Here is a 25316-nt window from a genome sequence, read left to right on the forward strand (position 1 = left end):
CGAACAGGATTTTATCGACTTAAAAAAATCTAAGTTTCTCCAGATGATCAATTTTATTCCCTTTAAATTTCACTTGAAATTAAAACCGTCAATATTTTCACCCAATTTTACATAAAAACAGGGAGATTACATTTTTTAGCTGCAAACTATAATAAATTCCATTGTGTTTCTTTAAAATGATGCCGTAGTTTCTTGTGTCAGGAATAAATTTATGATACATTACAAGATAAAAGTCCCACAATGTTATTGTAAATCTGCTGTTGTCAAATATTAATATTTATCACCAGTTTATCAATAATCTTATGAGTCAGGACGTGAATATACTGATGTTTAGTTTTAATTTAAATTAAGTGAAATTTTTTGTCTGAGTCACTGAATTATTGATGAATTTAATCACAGTTTTTTTTCAAACCTGTTTAAATTTAATTACATACTGGATACAAAACTTATATTTTTAAAATTTATTCTGGGTTTTTTCTCATCAAACGTCGGCTTAAAAAAAAGAAAAGAAATCCTGGTCACAACTTATTTAATTCAGATTTTCAATATATTTAATTAACAGAGTGAGAAAAAATAAGATAATATATTTTAAAAAATAACAGCAGAAAAATGTAAAAATTACACACACATATATTTTTAAGGAAGACATTAAAAGTTCAATTGATACTTTATGTCCATTGATAAAAAGATAAAAAAGTCACATAAAGATGTTTGTTTTAATTTCAAAATCTAATTTTATGGTGACATTAAATTCATAGAATTATCTAAGCATCAAATATAAAGTTTTAATTAATACATTTTCATTCTTATTCTCATTAATCTAAATGTATTATAGCCATAGATTATTTTATCAGTAAAAAGTTAAATAAAATGATTAAACGACTAAAATATATGTAAAACTAACATTATTGTGTAATTGTTTAAATGACATGATGGTGGATGGTGAGGATTATCAGTGTTTCCCATCATGCATTGGGCTCAGTTGATGGGTGAGATGATGAGATCACAGATTACCGTGGATTAGTCATGTGACTCAACAGCTGCAGGAAAACTCATGTGAGAAACAAACGTTAATGTTGATGATTTTGAACAAAAAATATTAAGATTCTTAAACGTGAAAAATAAATATTGAATTATTATGAAATGATTAATTGGAGTTTAACTTGTCGTAGCAAAACATAATGCAGTACAAATTACTGTAGCGTAGCATATTATAGCAAAATGCCTGTTAGCACAATGTTTTATGACATAAAATGTTAAAAAGCATATCATAGCATATTGTAGCATAGCATATTATAGCCTATCATACTGTAGCATAGCATACAGCATAATCTTTCTTAGCATTGTTTTAGGATATAAAATGTTAAAACGCATAGCATAGCATAATTCTTCTTAGCATAATGTTTTATGATATTAATTTCTATTTTAATAGCATAGTATATTGTAGCATAGCATATTATAACCTAGCACAATCCTTCTTAGTGTCATGTTTTATGACATATGAGATTTTTTAAATAGTTTCATATTGGCCCTTTAATATATCAAAGATTAGCATAACTTTTGATAGCATAATGTATCTTAACATATATAACAATACACTTTGTAAGTATCATAACCTAGCATAACTTAGCATAATGTTCCATAGAATAATGTAGCATATAGCAGCAAGTGTACTAAATATGGTGTACGTGACAATTGCGTATGTGGCGGTTTGCGTACTTACCGATGAAGAGGATGGGGAAGGTGATGAAGAGCAGGAAGACGTGAGGGACCAGGTTGAGCGCGTCCACGAAGCAGCCGTTGTTCAGCGTACCGTTGTCCACGTTGTACGCAGTTTTCCCATCGTTACCACAAAACGACAAGGCCATGCCCCCGAGAGACTGCTGCACACGACGCGACTCAGTCTGACGACAAACAAACAAACCAAGAGAATTATTCCACTCTTACGAATTTTAAAATGGCTTCCGGCGGCCATCTTTGTTTAGGTCAACAGATAATTGTTTAGAATTTGGTGAAAGAAAACTAAACATTTTTATTAAATGGCAAAAAAATGTAAGTTTTATGTCATTTTCTAATGTGAATACTATAATGTAAACAATTGTGTTCTCAGATGAGTTAAATCACTGTTTCCTGTGGATAATGAGCTAAAATATCAAACATTTAAATAACATTAAAATATTTAGGTGTTACCTTCAATAACATGAAAGAACAGACACATTAATGCAAACAAATCATCATTAAACACCAAACAACTAACACACGAAACTAATTAACACTGAAATTTAACTTTAAACCGAGTTTAACGTCAATGACAAAGATTTTTTACCTCAGATTAGAGTAAAAATCCTCCGTGACGTCGTTAAATTCATCTGTTTCCTGATTTAAAGACAAAAAACAGACAGAAGAAGAAGAAAATGAACGTTTTACGGCGAGAGTTGGAGTAAAAGCGGGATTATTTTTAGCTTGTGTCCAGAATCAGCTGCTTCACATTCTGCTGCCCTGACGCTGCCAAGCGACCGTCAAGCTACACCGGAACACAACACGCAAACTTCCGGTCACACATTTACAAAATAATAGCACCTTTTTTCACTGATGAAGTGTAATATCCCTCTATGCTGACACTTAAACATTGCATGTTTTGAATAGACAATAAGTGTTTTTTTGTATTACAATATCACAATTTAATTTTGCTTGTACACATTATATATTTACTTGGTGTATATGTATTTTAATTAACAGACATTTGTTCTTTATCTAACTTACAAAGAGAACGACATGTTTTATTTTGAAGGTGCACAAGCTGCGACATCCGGTCATGACTTGCATGATTTCCGTGAACTTGTCATATCGTTTCCCTCCTATCATATTTCCAAACTTGAACCAGTGAGAAGCAGCAGGTTTATTATGGTCTGCTTCTTCTTCTTCTTCTTCTTTAAGAGCCAACAAACACAGCAGTCATGTGACCTCATCTATGACGTCAGATAATCAATAACTTGTCAATACCAGGTCTGGGAGAATTTGATTTCAAATAAAACTTAGTTGCATTTAAAAACAAATAAAAGTGATATATACGTGTGTGTGTGTGTGTGTGTGTGAGTGAAAGGATGAAGTAAATCCAAACAACTCTGATGCAATTCACATCTCTAATCTGATGAGGTCGCCTTCTTTCGAGGTGAACCAAACCCCGTTCAGAAATCCGTCAAATCTAAGTTAAAACGCAAGTGGACAACAATAACAATATTAAAACCTAAATGTATACAATCTTCTTACACTCTTAGACCTTACTCTAGTATTCGGCATTAATTAAAAGAATACAGGAGAATGACTGCTGTTAAAACATTCAATAACTTTCAACTGTCGCGCATGACACTCCATCAGATGCGGTCCACTCACTCATAGTGAGCTGTAATGATGCCCGGCGTGAATAAACCGCACGTGCTGCTTTTATGTGTGATTGTGTGTGTGATATGGACATTTATGCTCTCTGCGTTCATTGTTTACATCTCAGAAATGTTTCATTATATATAATATTTTTGCTTGGAGTCGAAATGTGTTGAATTTCGGACTTTCTCAATGAGGTCTGGTACAAGTGAAATTCCTTCACAGTACGCGTCTATTCAGTGATCACGTTGTCAGCGGGGACACCGAGGATGATGATGTGAGTGACAGGGTGAAGCCTCTCCTGCACTGACCCGGTCAATGACACACGGGGCAAGCGAGTCTGCAGCCGCAGACTATAAGAATCCCGATAAGAAATCATCTAACTCTACGTTTCTACACCGGTAGACAACATAAATGATAATGAAACATAACTTTATATACGATTATAAAACAACTAGGATCTCCTCTTGTATTCGGCATTAATAAAAATAATCCAGGAGAATAAATGTGGCTAAAACTATTCACTTTTTTGAACTGACCCGCTTGAAACTCGCTCAGCTATCGTCCACGAACTGCACGTGAAATCACAATGAGCTGCAACGTAGACCAGCGTGAATAAAGCGCAGAAGCTGCTTTCACGTATGTAGTCAGCGAGAGACATTGATGCCGAAAATACAGATAGATATTCACTTGATTTATATAATACAGTTCGTCACATTTCTCAACATAAACGCATTACGTAGACTTAAAACGCGTTAAATTCGGAGTTTTCTCAATGAAATCTGGTCTGGGCTAAATGCCTTCACGTTAACGCATCTCTTCACTGAGTACATCATATTACAGGACACTGAGGATGATGTCGCCTCTCTGTCAATGACACAGGGACAACATACCCGGCCAATGACACGGCTTTGACGGTCACTTGGGGCAAGCATCCCCCCTAACGGGTATAAAGCCCCAGGCTGTCTTACGGGAAAACCCAACCCCTTTAAGAAATCAGCTAATTTTAAGATTAAACACATGTAGGCATTATAAATAACAATGTAACGTATGTTTGTATTTTGTTATAAAACGTTTCGGATCCACTCTTGTATTCGGCATCAATACAAATAATACAGAAGATTAAAAGTGGGTAAAACTATTCACTTTTTTGAACTGACCCGCCTGAAAGTCGCTCAGCTCTCGTCCACTAACTGCACGTGAAATCACAATGAGCTGCAACGAAGACCAGCGTGAGTAAAGCTCCGTAGTTCCTTCCACGTGTGTAGTTAGCGAGTGATATTGATGCCGAAATGCAAACGTATTTTCATATGGTTGATACAATCCTATACACGTCACATTTCCACAATAGACGCTTTACTTGGAGTTAAAACGCTTTAAATTCTCGGTTTTCTCAATGAAGTCTGGTGTGAGCTAAATGCCTTCACATGAACGCATCACTTCACTGAGTAAATCATTCTCCACGACACTGAGGATGATGTCGCCTCTCTGTGGATGACACAGGGACAAGGAGCGGAAGAATTCCCGGCACTTACCCGGGTCAATGGCGCAGGTTTTTGTCGGTGAATCGGGTCTAAATCGTGTCCCCCGACGAGTCTCGACCGGATCCCGAGTCCTCTCTTTCTCCAGGTTTACGCTGAAGGAACAGGGACAGGAAATGCGCGTGTGTTACACTGTGTCGCGTTATGATGCTCATATTATGGCGCTCGTGCACAAACGGTGGACGATTCTGTTATTTCTCATAATGCACGAGGACGTGAGAGAAAGTAGGTCAAAGGCTGTGCTTTTATTTTGTTAAAAAAGGTAGATTCAAACATGTGAGGTGAGCTCATCTGCTGAGGATAAAAAAAAAACACGTTAATATCATATTATAATATACAACGTTTGTTTTCTCAGTCAAATAATTCATTTATAAATAAAGTTATCAGCTGATGGAGAAGTCAATGTAAACTGATTTATTGACATTTAAATAAATATTGATTTTCTGACTGTGTCAGTGTTCGTGCACCTGAGCTGCCTTTTATTTTGAAATACACACGTATTTACGAGAGACATCAGGAAGAGGGCGCTGTTTTAAAAGAAAACGAAGATAGAGGTTTGTCGAAGTAAAGCAGGGGGAAATATATCATTTAAAGGGATAGTTCTGACAAAAGACTCATCTAATAAAGTTAAAAACAACATCTCTATGTCACTGTTAGACTTTTCCAACAGGAAACTGACGTTTGTAAAGCACTCACTCTCCCACACCAAACCTCATAGAGAAAACCAGTGATTTTAACATCACAGCACACAGGAGCTGTTGATCCACTGCTGCCTCCATCACTAACTTCTAATGTCTTATTTTGTCACTTCTGCATTTAAAATCCTACATTTGGATTAACTTGAGTGACACAAAGTGACCACACGAGGCAGCAGTAGACCAGCAGCTCCTGTGTCCCTGTGAGCTTAAATCACTGATTTTCTCTATGAGGTTTGGTGTGAGAGAGTGAGCTGAACTTTTGTGTGTGTCTTCACTTCCTGTTGTGTGTCAGTTAAACTCTGACCTCAGGAGGAAACGTTCTCACGCTGGCGAGTCTAATGACACGCACGCACGCACGCACGCACGCACACACACGCACACACACACACACACACACACACACACACACACACACACACACACACACACACAGTTACACATGCACACACGCACACACACACAGTTACACATGCACACAACACAACACACACACAGTTACACACACACACACACACACATGTACACACACACACACACACAGTTACACACACACACACAGTTACACACACACACACACACACACAGTTACACACACACACACACACTCACACAGTTACACACTCACACACAGTTACACATGCACACAGTTACACACACACACACACACAGTTACACATGCACACAGTTACACACACACACACACACACAGGGAGTGTCACTAAGTACAGAGGTCACTCCATGTCAGAGTGGGAGTGGTTCCTGGTTGTTGACATCAGAGCTCAAACCTGTTTCAAACCTGTCAGAATTCTGAGGAAGTGAAACTCAGACAGTGGTGGTGACAGAGCGGTGAAATGGCAGGATTTCAGCTGCAGAGAGAAACCTTCTGTTGTTCCATCTGTTTGGATCTTCTGAAGGATCCTGTGAGTCTCACCTGTGGACACAGCTTCTGTAAGAACTGTATTAAAGACCACTGGGACTCAGAGCAGCAGAGGAGGAGCTACAGCTGCCCTCAGTGTAGAGAGGACTTCACACCGAGGCCTGACCTGAAGAAAAACACCATGTTAGCAGATTTAGTGGAGGAGCTGAAGAAGACTGGACTCCACGCTGCTCCTGCTCATCACTGCTATGCTGGAGCTGAAGATGTGGCCTGTGATTTCTGCACTGGCAGGAAACTGAAAGCTCTCAAGTCCTGTTTGGTTTGTTTGGCCTCTTACTGTGAGGAACATCTCCAGCCTCATCATCAATCACCTGCATTTAAGAAACACAAGCTGGTGGAGCCGTCCAAGAACCTCCAGGAGAACATCTGCCCTCATCACGATAAGATGATGGACTTGTTTTGCCGCACTGATCAGAAGTGTATCTGTTATCTCTGCTCTGTGGACGAACATAAAGACCACGACACGGTCTCAGCTGCAGCAGAGAGGACGCACAAGCAGAGAGACCTGGATCTGAGTCGAGAAGAAGTCCAGCAGAGACTCAGGGACAGAGACAGAGACATGAAGGTGCTTCAACAGGAGAGGAAGACTCTCACTCTCTCTGCTGATAAAGCCGTGAAGGACACAGACGAGAGCTTCACTGAGATGATGGGTCTCCTGCAGAAGAGAAGCTCTGACGTGAAGCAGCAGATCAGATCCAAGCTGGAAACTGAGGTGAGACGAGTCACAGACGCCGAGGAGAAGCTTCAGCAGGAGATCACTGAGCTGAAGAAGAGAGAAGCTGAACTGAAGCAGCTCTCACTCACACAAGACCACAACCAGTTTCTCCTCAACTACCGCTCACTGTCAGCACTCAGTCCGTCCACACACTCGTCCACCATCAACGTCCGTCCTCTGAGACACTTTGAGGACGTGACGGTGGCTGTGGCAAAGGTCAGAGGTCAACTGCAGGACGTCCTGACCGAGACGTGGACAGACATCTCACTGGCTGTGGCTGAAGTAGATGTTTTACTGACAGAACCAGAACCAGAACCAAAGACCAGAGCTGAACTCTTCAGATATTCACAGGAAATCAAACTGGATCCAAACACAGTTCACACACTTCTGTTATTTTCTGAGGGAAACAGAAAAGTGACAGTAATGAAGGAAGATCAGTCTTATCCTCATCACACAGACAGATTCACTGGTTATTATCTTCAGGTCCTGAGTGAAGAGAGTCTGACTGGACGTTGTTACTGGGAGGTGGAGTTGACAGGAAGAGGAGGAGTTTGTGTAGCAGTGACGTACAAGAACATCAGCAGATCAGGTTCACATGAAAGTGTTTTTGGATACAATGACAAATCTTGGGCTTTAGTTTGTGACCAAAACAGATGTCAGTTTGTTCACAACAGTATCAAGACTGTCGTCTCAGATGTTAAAGTCTCCAGAGTGGGAGTTTACCTGGACCACAGAGCAGGTCTTCTGTCCTTCTACAGAGTCTCTGACACCATGACTCTGATCCACAGAGTCCAGACCACGTTCACTCAGACTCTCTATGCTGGAGTTTGTCTTTATTCTTCATCTGGAGCCACAGCAGAGTTCTGTAAACTCAAATAATCTGGAGTTCTTTCAGCAGCAGTGAGTTAAACTCTGAGTTTAAATCTTTAACTTTTGACTTTTGAATTCAAACTGTGAGCAACTTTATTGACAACGTTTCTCATTTTGTTAAGTGTATCTGATTCAGAGTTAAGTGTAAATGATTCATAGTTAAGTGTATTTGATTCATGGTTAAGTGTATTTGATTCATGGTTAAGTGTAAATGATTAATAGTTAAGTGTATTTGATTCATGGTTAAGTGTAAATAATTCATAGTTAAGTGTAAATGATTCATAGTTAAGTGTATTTGATTCATGGTTAAGTGTAAATGATTCATAGTGAAGTGTAAATGGAAGGAAATAACTGACTCTTAAATTTTATTTGAGCATTTTCTAACAAACGTTTGCACTTTTCAGCAGAAACGTCTTGTAATTCATGAACTCCAGAGAGAAAAGCTGAGCTGTTAGCCTGCACCGCCCCCTGCTGCCCATTCACTCACACTGACTTCAAACAGTTGCTCTCGTGCTGCTGCTGAATTTAAACTAAAAGTTACGTTTATTTCTTTCACATTTGACTCATTTGATCAAATACTCACAACTCTGACTCACTTAATTCCTTTAAACAGATTTAATGTGGGAAACGCCCTTAAATGGACTGGACAGGAAGTGGAAGAGACCACGTCACAGGCTGATGAAGGGGTGAAATACACTGCGTTTTAATGAATTATGTTCCAGTAAATTTAAGTTTCAATGTCATTTTGATGCGTTTGATGTGTTTCATTATATAAATCATCATTTTATTTGTGCTTATATAATATTTCCTGGAATATTGGAATTCCTGGAGTTGTTTTCTTTTGATAAGATCGTATTTTTGAGGAACTAAACGACAATAATTGACACATATATGAGAACTGTTGGAAAAAATAAGGGAAATATGTAAAAGTGGCGCAAAATGGCTCAGTAGCACCCCCTAAGGTGAAAGCTGGTAGGACAAAGCCGAAACTAAGTCGCACCAAATTTCATGAAACTTGGTGGAAACGTGTCGCAGACTGAGACGAACAAAAAAGTCTATCGTGACCATGGCCTCAACGCAACAGGACGTCAGCCATTTTGAATTTGGCGTCCAACTTGGTGTTTCAGAAATGAACGACCTCGTCTGAGCGCGATAATCGTACCATCAAAAAACAACTGCGTCAATTTGTACCGAAAACATCAAAGACGAAAAGTTACCGAAAGGTCTCGCAGATTCAAAAGGGCGTGGCCATGGCAACCATTGGAATTTCGCACATTTCGCCACGAAACAGGAAGTGGGCTGTAACTTGGCCGTACATTGACTGATCTGCTCGAAACTTCAAACGTGACACAAGAGACTCGACCAGGAAACATCAGCATCACAAAACTCAGTCAAGGGCATAGCGCCACCTGCTGGCAGGGCCTGCACTATGCTGCTCACAGCTTTAATTGAATTTTCTATTCATTTCATGATACATTGAGTTAAAAATGATTTTCATTCACACGATGATAGAAAAGTAACGACAAAGATCCGTTTTCAAACCTCCTCGTTTTTTATTAAGCAAAGTATCACAATGTTTGTTGAGATTAGTCGCTGAGCAGAAACAACAAAGATAAATTATGGAATGTAAAGAACAACAGTAGTCGAGCAGGAATAATAAGAGTCAGAGTAATTATGGTCATAATAATGAGAACAGGGAACGTGTGTGTGTGTGTGTGTGTGAGACAGCAGCTGAGCAGTAGTTCATCTGACAGTGTTGACAATAATTAAGACGTGAACTTGTACTGAAACTAGTTCTATAATCTGTGTGTTAAACTACAGTACAGCAAATTAAAACAATAATAATAAAAATGATAAAAGTAAACGTGTTACCTGTGGTTACAACGCAAACCAGATTAAACCAGAAATGATGCTGGCGTTACACATGTGTCAATACTCAGTGTACTGTTCTTCAACTGTGAAATTTAAAGGGACAGTTCAGGTTTGTTTGACCGCTCACTCTCCCGCACCAAAGCCCACAGAGAAAATCAGTCATTTTAACATCACAGCACACAGGAGCTGCTGATCCACTGCTGCCTCCATCACTAACTTCTAATGTCTGATTTTGTCACTTCAGTGTTTGACATCTTCGTTTGGATTTACTTCAGTGACACAAAGTGACCACACGAGGCAGCAGAGGACCAGCAGCTCCTGTGTCCCCGCAGCTTAAATCACTGATTTTCTCTGTGGGCTTTGATGTGAGAGAGTGAGTGGTTTACAGACGTCAGTTTCCTGTTGTAAAGTCTGTCTCACAGTGAGATAAAGACGAGTTTGTGTCCGTGTTTGTCGGTTCATCACAAAACCAAAGACAAACTATCCCTTTTTTTTTTAAAATCAGGAGGAAAAGTAAAAAAAACACAGAAATAAAAACCCTGTCGCTCTACAGTGGACGTGATTTGACATGAACAAAGTTAAATTTCTCATCGTGTCGTCGGGTAAAGTTTTCACTTCTTCCTTTCTTTCTTTCTTTTTTTTTTCTTAGAAAATCTAACATTGACAAAGATGAACAGAGTCAAACTTCTACACTGTAAATATCTGTCAGTAACATATAAAAAAACCTCTCCTGCTACTTATAACAATTCAGCATATTAACAAAACTCCACTGTACACGGCAGACTCTGATAGATATATATATATATCTGTATATATACACACATATATATACTGTACATGTATGTATATACATATATACACATACATACATATGTCTGTGTATACACATGTATATACATGTATACATATGCATCTGTATGTATATACATACATATATGTAAGTATATACTTACATATATGTATATACATACATATATGTAAGTATATACATATGTGTATGTATATACATACATATATGTAAGTATATACATAGATATATGAACTGTCACGTCTCATTAAAGATTTACATCCAAAAATAAAATTAAATCTTCAGTCAGTTTATTTTTTTTTTCCTCGTCTTCACCACAGTGTCGGAGACTAAAGGTCAGTGTGTGTGTGTGTGTGTGTGTGTGTGTGTGTGTGTGTGTGTGTGTGTGTGTGTGTGTGTGCTCACAGCAGCATGGACTCCTGCAGGGCGAACGCCTCCTGGGCGTGCCTGTAGTGCTGTCCTCCGAACAGTGGGGGGCGCTGCTGTCGCAGGACGGGCGTCCCGTAGCGAGTCAGATCGTCGGCGCTGGCGGGGAACGTGAACTCTCTGAGCGGCGACATCTGTGCCTGCTGGAAACTCGGCGATCGCGGCATTCCGCCCGGGGACGCCGGAGGGGGAGGGAACTGGCTGTCCTGCGGCGGCGACGCCCACACGCGCCCGTCGATGACTCGCTGCTCCCCCCCGTCTGTCACGTAGTTCCCTCTGTGCGCGTAGACCTGCGCGGTGGACATGAGCTGCTGCAGGTAGACGGGGGCGGAGCTTCCCCGCGTCTCCAGCTGCAGCACTTGTTCTGGCGGCGGTCTGCCTCTGTGGGCGGAGCCTGGCGGTAGTGCCCTGCGGTACGTGGCGAAGGAGTTGTTCATCAGAGCTTTTTCCGGGGAGAAGCTGCCGGGCTGTCGCTGCGTGGTCGCGTACGTCTGTTCAGCGTACACTGTGTTGGAGGGCGGAGAGAACCTGGTGGGCGGAGCATAGAGTCTGACGTCGGCTCTGCGGTCCACGTTCGTGCCGTAGGCCGGGTGCAAGACGGGCAGCTCCGCCCCGTTTGGCGACGGCTGCATCGGAGGAGTCTGGTACTGAGGGAAGCTGCTGCCCCCCGGTGGACTGTTGTGGGAAAGTGGAGGAGGAAGTTGTTGTCTGGTGGTCCTGGGCGCGGCAGAGACGGCGTTCCCGGCGAGGTTGGGTCCGCGGTTGGGGCTGTTCTGGTGGACGGGCGACGCGTTCACAGGCGTCCTCACTCTGGACGGCGGCCGCTCCAGCTCCAGGATCTCAAACTCCGGCTCGGGTATTCCCGGCACGTTGTCGTACTGCGAGGCGTTGGAGCCTCGGTCGGCGCCGGTGACGAAGCCTCTGCCGCGCGGCCGGCGGTGGGCGAGCGCAGCGTCGTCGGAGCTGGAAGGAGCCGGTGACGCCGCTCGGCTCCGCTCCCGCGCCGCCGCTTTGACCGCCTCCAGTTTGGTGTCGGACGGTTTGAACCAGCGGGGGGCGAAGTCTCTGTGGGGGACGGCGTTGGAGTTGTGGTTGTGGTGACTCGGAGGCTTCCCTCGGTCCGCTGTGGGCGGAGCTTCTCCCCTCTCAGGTGTGGTTGCCATGGATTTCTGCTGCCCGTTGGGAATCTCTGCCGACCCCCGGGAGTGACCGTCCCGTCTGTCCGCCTTGCGCTGACGCAGCGATTTCTCCATGGAGTCCCGGCGAGAGCGACTCAGGGGACGAGGGTCCGCCCCTGGACTCGGGTTCCGCGGCGGATCGGCCGGCTCCGCGTGGCTCTGACCGTTGGCCACGTGGTTGACTGACGCAGCTGCGGTCGGGTCAGGAGGAAGCTGACCCAGAGGCTTCGTGGGAAACTCGTCGTCTTTACCTGGAAACACAGGAAACGCGTTAGAGACAAACGAGCACCGAGTCGACGGAGGTCGGTGCCGAGTCACGACGAGGACATGGGTTCATGCAACACCAGCGCCATGACGACGCCCACGGAAACACAGGAAACATCGAGAAGGTGTTGAGATGTTAAAACTGAAAAATAAAAACTCATCATTCAGACGTTCACTCGCAGTGAAAACACATTCATCACTCTCTCACACACACACACAGCAGCTGCTGCTCCTCTGCTGCCTCGTGTGGTCACTTTGTGTCACTGACGTCGATCTGAACAACGATCTGAATTAACAAAAATGAGACATGTGAACTCAGTGATGGAGGCAGCAGTGGATCAACGACTCCTGTGTGTGTGTGTGTGTGTGTGTGAGATGTTAAAATCTTCTCTGTGAGAGCATTAAAAACAGATTTTCATCACTTCACAATAGACTTAACTCATAAAATCTACGTCAGTTAAGTCTACGATGTCTTTAAGGACATGTTCACGTCTTTATCTCACTGTGAGACACACTTTACAACAGGAAACTGAAGTTTGTAAACCACTCACTCTCCCACACCAAAGTCCATAGAGAACATCAGTGATTTGATCACACGTTAATTCGGGGTTTGAAATCCTTCGTTCAGCTCGACGTCAGTGACACAAAGTGACCACACGAGGCAGCAGAGGACCAGCAGCTGCTGTGTCCCTGTGAGCTTAAATGGCTGCTGTTCTCTATGGACTTTGGTGTGTGAGAGTGAGCGGTTCACAGGGTCACAGTGAAATAAAGACGTGAACGTGTTTATTGAGAATGAGCGTCTGCGTCTCAGCAGCAGGTGGCGCTCACAGCACACTCACGACCTCAGACGTCACGCAGAAATAAAGACAGGAAGAGCAAAAACATTAGGAAACAGTGACGATGATGATGACGATGATGATGTCGGACTGTGAAGGTTAAAGTGTGATCAAACAGGAAGCAGCAGCTGGAGGAACAGGAAGTGCTGTAGGACTGATCCAGGACATACATTTGACTTTATGAATAAAAGACGATTGTTCATCAGTCAGTGACTGACACACACACACACACACACACACACACAGACACACACACAGATGAAATAAACGGCTTCAGTGTCACAGAAGCCGCCGCGTTTCATCAAAAACAGAACTTAACTCAAGTCAAGTCTTCATTCCAGTTACAAACACGACTGAAAATAGTGTCAAAATGATCAAAACTGACATATTTGTCCAACTACAGCTTCTCTTGCAGTGTCTGACACTGGCCACCAGAGGGCAGACTGTCACTGTGAAGACAAAATCTGATCTGAGATCAACAAACAAAAAGAAACAAGAAGAGACACAGATTAAACCAGAGGACAGACCAGAGACCACAGGACAGACACGAGACCAGAGGACAGACAGAACCAGAGGACAGATGGACAGAGACATGAGCGCTCAGGAGGAAAACTTCACCGGTTAGTGTTGCAGGTTAGATTTCCGCCGCTCACTGTCACACTTTTGTTGTTTGCTAAAAAAAAAAGCGTTTGACACAAGAAGAAGAAAAAAAGAAGAAAAAAGAAGAAGATTAACGAGAAAAGAAAGAAACGAGATCATTCATCACTCATCTTTATTGATTTATTGATTTATTTAAGGTTTTAGTTCTGAACAAAACCTGGAAATGAAGAATTGAAAGTTTTAAAGATTTCTTTGTTAAAAATATTCACATTTAAGAAGCTGTGTGTGTGTGTGTCCATGTATTACTAATGCTGTGGGGACCTAAACCTGTTCACACGGTCACATTATGGAGACTTGTCTTCCTTGTGGGGACAAAAATCAAGTCCACACAACATTAATGACTACATTTTAAGGTGAAGACGTGTTTTAAGGTTAGGTTGAGGTTAGGGTTAGGATTAGGATTAGGCCGGTAGTAATCGTGGTTATGGCAATGACCTGTCAAGTCATGAATGCCGTACGTGTGTGTGTGTGTGTGTGCGTGTGTGTGCGTGTGTGTGTGTATCACCTGGAGCAGGCAGCTCCAGCTTGTGTCTGTGTGTGTGTGTGTGTGCGTGCGTGTGCGGTGTATCACCTGGAGCAGGCAGCTCCAGCTTGCTCCTCCTCAGCTCGCTAACAGACGCCTGCAGCTGCTCGATCACCACGTCGTCCTCCAGGAAGAAGTTTTTGGACAAAGTGACCTGAAGAAAGTCCACCAGCTCCTCCATGGACAACTTCATCAGGTGTTCTACATACACACACAGGTTACAGATGTGTGTGTGTGTGTGTGTGTGTGTGTGTGTGCGTGTGCGTGTGTGTGTGTGAGCTGTGGCTCTTACTGCGATGCAGTTTGAGGACGGTGTAACTCATGGCAGAAAGAATTCTTTCTCCTTCCAGGATGTAAATGTCCCAGATCCTCAGAGTGAGAGTGAACGGAGTCTAAACACAAACACACAAACAAACAAACAAACAAACAAACATCAGCTGCAAAACATTTATGTTGACGTCAACTCCCATCAAACATCTTTGACAGTGAACTACGGTGGCTCACACAGACCATAAACTGTAACTTTGTCCACTTTAATAAACACATGATCTGCTGTTGTGTAGTTTTTGTGTAGTGGTGTAGTTGTTAGTTGTCGTTGTGCAGTTGTTGTTGTGTAGTTGTGTAATTGTTGTGTAGTTAGTGTAATTGTTGTGTAGTTGTTGCGTAGTTGTCGTTGTGCAGATGTAAATGTGTAGTCGTAGTGTAATTGTTGTGTAGATGTTGTGTAGTCGTCGTTGTGTAATTGTTGTGTAGTTGTTGTTGTGTAATTGTGTAGTTGTTAGTTTTTGTGTAGTTGTCATTGTGTAATTGTTGTGTAGTTGTTGTTGTGTAATGTTGTGTAGTTGCTATTGTGTAGTTTTCATGTAGTTGTCGTGTAATTGTTGTGTAGTTGTTGAGTTGTTGTAATTGTTGTTGTGTTGTAATTGTGTGTAGTTTTGTGTAGTTGTGTGTAATGTTGTGTAGTTGTTATTGTGTCCTTTTTGTGTAGTTGTTGTGTAATTGTTGTGTAGTTGTTGTGTAATTGTTGTTATTGTGTAGTTTTGTGTAATTGTTGTGTAGTTGTTGTTGTGTAGTTGTGGTGAACTCACTCTGTCGAGGAAACACTGGAAAAACCACTTCATGGTGTAAAGACTGGTGAAAACTTCCTGTTTGTCCTGAAAACAAATTGAATGAGTGAAAGTTTAGTTTAGTTTATGTTTGTGTGTTTGCTTGTTTGCTTGTTTGTTTGTTTGTTTGTTTGTTTGTGTGTTTTTTTGTTTCTAACCAGGTGTTGTTTGAGTTTGGGCATCATCTTCTTCAGGATCCGGTCGTGATGATCCTGGAAACGAATCAACTTTGGAAAACCAGGAACGAAAAAGCCTGAAGACGAGGAAAAGAAAAGAAGAAGAAAAAGTGTAAAAGTGTTACCGTGTGTGTCACTGTGTGTGTGTCACTGTGTGTGTGTGTGTGTGTTACCGTGCATGGCGTGCTTGTGTCCTGACAGCAGTTTCACTAAAGCCCAGAAAGCGTCTTCTTCGTTCATGTAGATGAGCAGCAGAGCTGTGATCTGACTCATTCCCTGACAATAACCAACCTCCTACACAAGATTACACACAATTACTACACATGTATAACAATTCTAACACAATTACTACACATTTATAACAATTAAATCCCACTGATAACAATTAAAACACATGAATATTAATCAACACAGTAATGAGACAGTAACGCTCACCGTGTTGTAGATGGAGTAAGCAGTGAGGACGTGGAACAGAGCCTGCTGTCTGACAGACAAACAAACAAACAAACAGACAAACAAACAAACAAACAAACTTTCACATCAAACTTTCATCAGAAGAAAAAGTGAAAAATACATCCATTTATTCTTTTGCCCACAGGGGGCAGTAGAAGTGGAATTGAAATGCTGCTGCTTGAACTCACTTGACATCGTAGCGATGCATGAACATGACGTGATCTCTGTACGTTCTGTTCACGTCCAGGTCGATCTGTCGCACGTCCGGAGAGATTCCTCTGGCTCGGGATTTTAATTTCTGCGTCAACAACACGAACGATACTTTAAGATACATTTGAATAAGAAACACAAACGTCAGTTTATCATCAACTTTGGATTAAATAGGACATCATTTTCTCATCTCTTTGTTTTTATTTAGGACAAACTTTTGAATCAAAACTAAACATTTTTTTACCTCGTAAAAATCTTTCTTCTCCTCTTTGATTTTTGGAATATCCAACAACAAACTCCAGACTTCTCCTCGCAGCTGCAGAGGAATCCCTTTGTACACTCGCCGAGCCAACTGCGCACACACACACACACACACACACACACAGAGTCACATGACCTCGCCGCTTCACTGCACACAGGAAGTAGATCGTCTCATATTCAGCTCGTTCAGTAGAGTTTGTTTTAAAGAAATTATTGATTTGTTTCAGGGTTTCTTTTTAAAATCATCATCGTTTTCCAGACTAAAAAAAATATAAAGAAGAAAAAGAGATGATTCACAAATCTAAAAAATAAATTAGAATTTAAAGTTCAAGTTGTGATACAATCCAATTTAAAAAATAAAAATAACAATAATAATATTTTGTGGATTTTTTTTAATGACGCAGAATAAAATGTCTCCTTGTTTTTTCGTTGTTGTCCACAGGGGGGCAGTCACGCCCCTCACTCACTCACCTTCTCACTGTTCTTGTATTTGTCCCAACTCTTCAACATCTTCAGCCATTTCCCCGTTCTCTCCACCTCCACGTGTTTTTGCTGCAGCGCGGAGGAAAAGAAGACGAAGAAGAAGAAAGAAAATGAAAAACAAACATTTAAACGTTCGTGTCATTTACAGAGGAATATTTCAATCTCAGATTTACAACATTAAGCTTTATAATAAAAAAACAAACACTTTCCAGTCTGTGTTCAGTGAACGTTTGGATTCCACGTTAAAAATAATGATGTATAAATTAATAATAAACACAACGTTTAAACCCAAAAAATAACCTTGAAGTTCAAACTAATTTTTTATTATGATTTAAAAACGCTCACCTTCTCCTCCACCGAGTCGTACGATGGAAGTTCATTTTCACTGAGAAGAAGAAAAACGAGATAAACTTGTTTAGTTTTAAAATAATCCTCGCATTTGTGAACAAATAAAAAAAGCTTCTCACATTATTTTCATTCATAGAAACAGGAAATAACTGTTTATGTGTTTAAACTTTGATATTTAACGAAACAAAAATCAAATCAAATCTTTCAACACAGAAATCAAACTAATGTTCAAATCTAATCTTTCATGGTAATCTCAAGAGTTTCCTTGTCCTGCTTATGACGTGATACGTGAATGTGTGTGTGTGTGTGTAGAAGCTAAAATATAACTATTATTGTTTGTCATCATCAACATTCAAATTTACTATTTTACGAAAGAAAAAACAGGAAAAAGACTCACTTTATAATTTCTTGATTAAAAGATTGAACATATAAAGTTTTTACAGCAGTTTTTTGGGAAGGTGACGTTTTCTGCCGCTAGGAACCAATCAGACAGTTTTTCAAAAATCTGATACTGCAAAATAACAATGCATCAAAATAAACGTTACTGCTAATCATTGAGCCATCCCAGGGTCAAATAATAACTATTATCAAATTCTCTGTGAAATTATTGTAGTTTTTTTTTCAATTTTTTTGTGAGAGGATAATGGCCTTTAAAGGGTTAATATTCCAAAAACATTAGTAAAATGTTATATGTATATTTCAGGCTGAAGTAGCTTTAAAAGACTGACTCATTTAAAGTGGAAAAATACAGTGTTTTTGGGAAGGTGACGTTTTCTGCCGCTAGGAACAAATCAGTAAGTGAGTGAGTGAGTTTAAGAGTTTGAAAGTTTAAAAGCGCCGCAGCTTCTCGACTAAAACCACAAACACACTCTGCCTCCGTCCGTCCTGCTGCTGTTTCTGTTCAGTGTAATTAAAGAGGAGTTTGTTCTTACTGAACGAAGCCGAAGCGGTCGACGACCTTGTACAGGTGGAAGTTTGTGTCCTCCCACGGTTCCACTGTCGCCTCTTTACCCTGAAGACAAAAAAAAAACACAAAGACAGACCGACACAAAGAAGATTACATTAACAACTTTTATTGTTTTAAGCACTTTTATATTAAATGTAGAGACAGAAAATGTCAACTCAGATCATCGGTCAGTCCAAGTGAACGTTTGTTAAATACAAAATATCCAAAAATATCAAAATATAAAAAAACTATGTTTGTTAAATACAAAATAGAATAAAATAATAATAAAAAGAGACATTAAAAAGAAACATTAAAAAAAATGATCATGGCAAACATCTGTGAGTCAATATTTGTTAAATACAAATTTCAAAAAATATAAACAATATAAAAAAAACTTAAAAATATTTCTGGTGCAGAAGCAGAGCAGACGCTGAAGGTCGTGTGTGTGTGTGTGTGGTTTCACAGGTCGCCATGACGACCAGATGTGGAAGTAATTTAGATTTTCACTCAAAACAAAACACGTTAAATCGATGTGCGAGTCAGTGTGTAATAAAATAATAAGAATAATAAAAGGAAAAATACACGTTTGAGAACAATGAAGCCTATATTTAAAAAATCTGAATAAGAAATTCACCTAAATAAAAGTCACAGATTATTAAAAACCTTTGCAGTTACACATATATATATAATACGTATATAATATATAATGAAAGACATACTTTGTCATATTTGGCGACGATCTCCGCTCGCTCCTTGTCAAGTTTCAGCGCCGCATCCTGCTCAGTATCAGACGCTGAAACATGAAGCACAGAGAGAAGAAGAACGAGAGTTTAATGAGTGACGTTCATGAATCAGATCCAGTTTCCTCTTCCACACCAAACCCCATAATCGCTGATTTTAGAAGGCGGGGACACAGTAGCTGCTGGTCATCTGCTGCCTCGTGTGGTCAGTGTGTGTCACTGACGTTAATCCAAATGTAGGATTTTAGAAGGCGAATTGGCAAAATAAGACATTTGTGTGTGTGTGTGTGTGTCGTTAAAATCACTGGTTTTCTCTCTGGACTTTGGTGTGTGAGAGTGTGTGGTTTACGGTAAACGTGATCATGTGACACAGATGTTATTAGTTTAGTGTCACATGACGACAGAACGTCCACAATGATGAAACCTTGTGATTGTGTGTGTTAGCGCCCCCTACAGTTTCTTTCTTTGCTCTTATTTCAATAACATAACCTTTTATTTGTAATATTTGGTTCAATGGGAGTTATTATTTGAAGAAAATGGTGTTAAAAAGTTTGTTATAAATAAAGTTGAATGAAATAATTCAGGAACAGTTTGACGTCAAAGTCCAGCAGTGACAGGAAGTTAGACTGCACTTGTCCTCTCGACTTCCTGTCTGTGCCGCTCGACTGATTCTAAACGCTCTGTGTGTGTGTGTGTGTGTGTGTGTGTGTGGGCTGCCAACAACACACACACACACACACACACACACAGCAGGAGAGCGTGTGTGTGTGTGTGTGTTGTTGGCAGCCCACACACACACACACACACACACACACACAGCAGGAGAACGTGTGTGTGTGTGTGTGTGTGTGTTCGGAGCAAATAAACAAATACAGTAAAGTCTTTTTTTTCTTCTGGGAAGTACTCGCCCCCCACTCCCCGGGGGCTCTGACGTTCCCATGGCGACGGGACAGGAACGATGGAGGAGTCTTTTATGATTGTGTGTGTGTGCTGCGTTCAGGAACCTCAGAGTTTGTCAGTGAAGTGAAATAAACTTTATTTAAAGAGCTGAGAGAAATGTTTAACTTCTCGTTCTGTTATTGTACTTCATTCTTGTTAACCTTTATTTTCTCTTCTCTTCACAGCTACACAACTCTGAAGTGTTTTGTTTTCCTAAAATAAAAACATAAAAGCACCATCTGTGATCTGAGACACACACACACACACACACACACACACACACACACACACACACACACACACACACACACACACACACACACACACACACACACACACACACACACACACACACACACACACACACACACAGTGTTGACCTTTGTCTCCTGCAGTGATGTCATGTCCTCTTCCTGCTGGGACTTAAATGTCCTTGTCCGTCACCATCAGGACCAGCTGGATATTGCCCCACCCCCCACACACATTACCACACCCCCGGTGCCCTGAACTACCCATGATGCATTCAAGTCACATGGGAACGAGGGACCAGTGAGACAGACGTGGACAGAAGACAGACATGGGCCGTTTCTCAATACTCAAGTAAGCAAGTATGTACTTGCTTACTTGGGAAGTATATACTTGAGAAGTAAGCTGGGAGTATATACTTGCCAAGTACGGGAGTACACAAGTATGTGGTTGTTTCTCAATACTCAAGTATGCAAGTATGTATGTATTGTTCTGCTGCGCCAAGTGCTGCAGCCTCATTAGCGCCACCTACGGTGTTGATCAATGAACATATGAAATACTTTTAATAAATGCATATATATGTTGTTATTATTTTTTAACGTCATTTATTAATTTATTTCTATTAAATATTGAATAGTGTAGTGTAGTGTATATATATATATATATATATATATATATGACGTGTACAAATATATACTACTCTACATAGCTAATATTTACATATCATATTTAAGTACAGATACAATGACCGTGCGACTTTAAAGGTGACATAGAATGCTTGTATCACACATATATGTTAGTTATGGAGGTCTACTTACATATATTAACTTGTTTTCATGATTAAAAACCTCCTAATCGCTGCAAAGGAGCTGATCAAAATATCTCCTCACTGACGCTCTTGTCAGCCGCGCTGTTTCAGACCAAAACCACATCCATAGAATGTGGACTGTGTTGTGATTGGCCAGCCAACGAGAGCTTTCCCACTGTCCTGTGATTGGCCAGGTACCTGGAAGTGACGTAATAGATAGGCCAGCTCTCAGATACACAGCTCCCCCTCTGGCACGGTGGATGCTCTGCATCTCAGCAGCTACAACGAGAGTAGTTCTTCTTCTTCTGCGGTTGAATGTACGCAACCGGATGTGCCCGGACTAGTGCCCGCACCAGGAGGCGCTACAGTGGTGAGAGGAGTGGTGAGGATTTTTGATGACGACATCAAATTAAGGAAGTGCCGATCCGCTTCGCAGAGCCCAGGAAAACAATACAACACTATTTTCTCAGCAGTGGCTGAACTGTTTGTTCTGAAACTTTTGGGTTTCATAAACGAGGCAATGACGCAGATACACACACAAACGCAGCGTTAATTGGAGCTTCCGGTCTATGTGGGCTTTAATATAAATGTAACTTTGAAAGTTGAAATTTAAAAAAAATTAATAATATACAAACTTTCAAACTTTCAGGTCAAAACGTTTCCATTAAAATCAAAATAACACGTCAACAACAAATCTATGGATCACACCGAGCATGTAATGACATCGACGTCTGAGCCAGCGGATCATTTCATCAGGACAGGCCGAGGTAACGCTGCTCTGTGCCGGGCACAGTGAGCGCCGAGCGCCCACAGAGGCGGAGCTTATCACCTCCGACAAACGTCGCTGCCAAACTATAAATACGTCATATCTTCATACACAAACCACATGTTTGAATTCTAAATGACTAATTTCTCACCTCAAATGATCTTAAAACTTTGTTCCGGGACACAGAAAATATTTATTTCAGATTTATATTTCTACTATCTGCTGCTATGCTCCGCCGAAATGTATTCTGGGATACACGCTTAAGTCACCTCTGATGCATACTTGGTAAACATGGGCGGAGCTAGAACACTTCCGGGTTTGAGAACCGTCCTCGCTGTTCGCTTACTTGAGAATTGGAACAGCACTTGGACTGAGGCTGATGACGTTTTCACAAGTATGGGAGTACACAAGTACGCACAAGTACACACAAGTACGCACAAGTATGGATATTGAGAAACGGCCATGGACAGGTTTGTACGGACAGATTAAAGGAGGTCACAGCGACCTTGACCTCTGACCTACGACCACCAAACCATAACCAGATCACCTCTGATCGTACGAAACACTGACGTTTAGAATCATAATCTGACTGAAATTCAGTTAAAAAACAAGTAATTATTGTGTCTTTTTTCCACTTATATTTTATTTTTTAAACGTTAAAGAAAGTCTGCGACTGATTCTTCATTTTTCACGTCAGTGTTTTTTCTTTGTGTAAAATGAAGGTGAATATTTGATTGTTTTTTTTATTCATTTATTTAGTTACAGGAGTTTAGATTCTGGTGATTTTTCTTCAGATTTTGACCGTTTTAAATCTGATTATTCTCCAGTCGTGTCACAAATTAAAGTGTAATCTCAATATATGGCTTTATTTATTTATTCAGCTAATATTTTTCTATACATAATTAATTATTGAGAAATGATGAGTTTACATAATCAGATTACTTCTGTTTGAGTTTAAATCATCCATTTATTCATAATCAGATTATTTTCAGCAGCTAATCTGAATACATTCGCTCACATAATCTGAATTGATCTACTTCAGATTATTTTTGATGACGTGATCAGATTAATTCAGTTATCCTGATCAGATCAAGTCAGTGTATGTAACCCAGTTGTTTAGTTTACATAATCAGATTATTTGAGTGGATGTATTCAGATTACGTAGCTGTATGAAATCACAGTTTCTCTGGTACAAACACAGAAATAATTATGGAAACATTCAGATTTCACAGAAGTGACTTTTTTACATATAATTTTCATGTATTTTTTTAATCTACATATAAATAATAATTATAGAATAAATGTAAAGTTTATCTTTAAAACATATATACATATATGAATGTATATATACATAGATATATGTATATATACATACACACACACATATGTGTATGTATATACATATACTGTATATACATACACATACATAAATAACATATATACACACACACACACACACACACACCTGTTTTCCTTTGATCCACTGAATCCTCTGAATCACTCAGAACTTTAGTCCTCATCGGTCAAACACACACACGCAATAAAACACACAACCTGAGCTCAACCATCGCATCACTGTCAGTCTCTCTCTCACACACACACCCACACACACACACACACACAGATCAGAGACGCTGCTTCAACAAAGCTGTTTGTTACTGTGGAGCTCAAACACACACACACACACACACACACACACACACACACACACACACAGAGATAAATATGACATCATCAGCAGAGTCGGTCCCACTCACAACATTCTCCTCCCAAACAACAACAACAACAGCTTCATTGACTTCACACAGAGGAATCTCTCACTGAAATGTCACCCAGACTAAAAGCGTCACATTTAAATAATTTACATTAAAATAATATAAATATGAGACGGCAAAGTGTTTTATTTTTTACAGTGTGACAGAATTGAAGAACTGCAGCTTTGTGGTTAAATCAAACTTCCTCTGGTTCAGGTCATCTCTGAAGTCACTTCCTTATTTAAGATTAAATATTAGAAAACTGAAGTTACAGAGAGTTTCATGGACTTTGACACACACACACACACACACACACACACACACACACACACACACACACACACACACACACACACACACACACACACACACACACACACACACACACACACACACACACACACACACACACACAGGAGTCGTTGATCCACTGCTGCCTCCATCACTAAGTTCAAATGTCTTATTTTAAAACATTCGGCATTAAATATCCTTCATTTGGATTCACTTTAGTGACACAAAGTGACCACACGAGGCAGCAGAGGACCAGCAGCTTAAATCACTGATTTTCTCTATGGGGTTTGGTCTATGCGTTAAAAACAGTGAAACTGATTATAACAACGGTCAAATTCTGCTATAACACAAATAATAATCAGGCTTATATAATATTTAGTGTATTTGACTCATATAATGATTATCAATGCAACAGCCTTTAAAACCACAAAGTCATCACAGACACTTTATGGTGATATGACAAATGAGATGTGGTCTCATGTCACCATACATAGATATAATATCCATATATTGACCAGACCCATGCAAATATGTGCATATTTAAGCTTCCACAGGCACATGAAGCTCAAACCAGCCGCTGATCTCTGATAACCAGAGGAACTCAAGTGCAGAAGCTGCTGAATAATGCAGCGTGGCAGAACAACACATCCAAACTCATCCTTGTCACACAGCACGCAAGAAAAACACACACACACACACACACACACACACACACTGTAGTGCACATGCCAGGCTTGTGTGTGGCGCTGCAGTACTGCAGACGCACACAACCACAGAGACGGAGAGAAGACAGGAAGAGACCAAACAAACACACGAAGAAGACGACGAGAGAGGGGGTGGAGCTATGACGTCATTCTTTTACCGACACGTAAACGCGTTTCTGTGTGGATAAAAACACAGTTTTACCGAATACAAAGCAAGAAAAGACTCATTTGCATTCAAGGACGCTCGTAAACGTCATATCGCTGTACGTGACGAACTTCGAGGAGCGGCTAGGTGACACATTCAAGGACCCTCGTAAACGTCATTATGTCTGTATGTGACGAACTTCGAGAATGGCTACGTCATGCATTCAAGGAC

At 40.6% G+C, this 25316-nt stretch overlaps 3 protein-coding genes across 3 annotated transcripts in view; 1 reads left to right on the top strand and 2 right to left on the bottom strand.

Annotated features, from left to right (window-relative positions):
- Positions 1-5159, bottom strand: part of abcc9 (ATP-binding cassette, sub-family C (CFTR/MRP), member 9) — a 37103-nt gene extending 31944 nt beyond the window's left edge. The window contains exons 1-3 of the mRNA XM_044022750.1: positions 4917-5159; positions 2327-2376; positions 1724-1904 (exon numbers count right to left, since the gene is read on the bottom strand). Coding sequence (XP_043878685.1) covers positions 1724-1868 — 145 coding nt within the window. The 5' untranslated portion in view covers positions 1869-1904; positions 2327-2376; positions 4917-5159. The remainder of the gene's footprint in view (positions 1-1723; positions 1905-2326; positions 2377-4916) is intronic.
- Positions 5160-6430: 1271 nt separating this feature from the next.
- On the top strand, positions 6431-8344 carry LOC122767288 (tripartite motif-containing protein 16-like). The gene has a single exon (XM_044022730.1). The coding sequence runs from the start codon at positions 6472-6474 to the stop codon at positions 8149-8151; it is 1680 nt and encodes a 559-aa protein (XP_043878665.1). The 5' UTR covers positions 6431-6471; the 3' UTR covers positions 8152-8344.
- Positions 8345-11005: 2661 nt separating this feature from the next.
- usp6nl (USP6 N-terminal like) overlaps positions 11006-25316 on the bottom strand; it is a 30153-nt gene continuing 15842 nt past the window's right edge. Inside the window, exons 3-15 of the mRNA XM_044022114.1 lie at positions 19412-19485; positions 18679-18758; positions 17744-17783; positions 17387-17467; positions 16899-17006; positions 16633-16742; positions 16427-16475; positions 16165-16285; positions 15974-16068; positions 15798-15863; positions 15002-15101; positions 14758-14910; positions 11006-12677 (exon numbers count right to left, since the gene is read on the bottom strand). Of these exons, the coding sequence (XP_043878049.1) occupies positions 11224-12677; positions 14758-14910; positions 15002-15101; positions 15798-15863; positions 15974-16068; positions 16165-16285; positions 16427-16475; positions 16633-16742; positions 16899-17006; positions 17387-17467; positions 17744-17783; positions 18679-18758; positions 19412-19485 (2531 nt within the window). The 3' untranslated portion in view covers positions 11006-11223. The remainder of the gene's footprint in view (positions 12678-14757; positions 14911-15001; positions 15102-15797; positions 15864-15973; positions 16069-16164; positions 16286-16426; positions 16476-16632; positions 16743-16898; positions 17007-17386; positions 17468-17743; positions 17784-18678; positions 18759-19411; positions 19486-25316) is intronic.

This window comes from Solea senegalensis, linkage group LG3, assembly GCF_019176455.1.
Source record: "Solea senegalensis isolate Sse05_10M linkage group LG3, IFAPA_SoseM_1, whole genome shotgun sequence".
NCBI classification, from domain to species: Eukaryota; Metazoa; Chordata; class Actinopteri; order Pleuronectiformes; family Soleidae; genus Solea; species Solea senegalensis.

What these genes read in the sequence shown, in the direction of transcription:
- LOC122767288 (XM_044022730.1), top strand. Translation starts at nt 6,472, where the DNA reads ATGGCAGGATTTCAGCTGCAGAGAGAAACCTTCTGTTGTTCCATCTGT.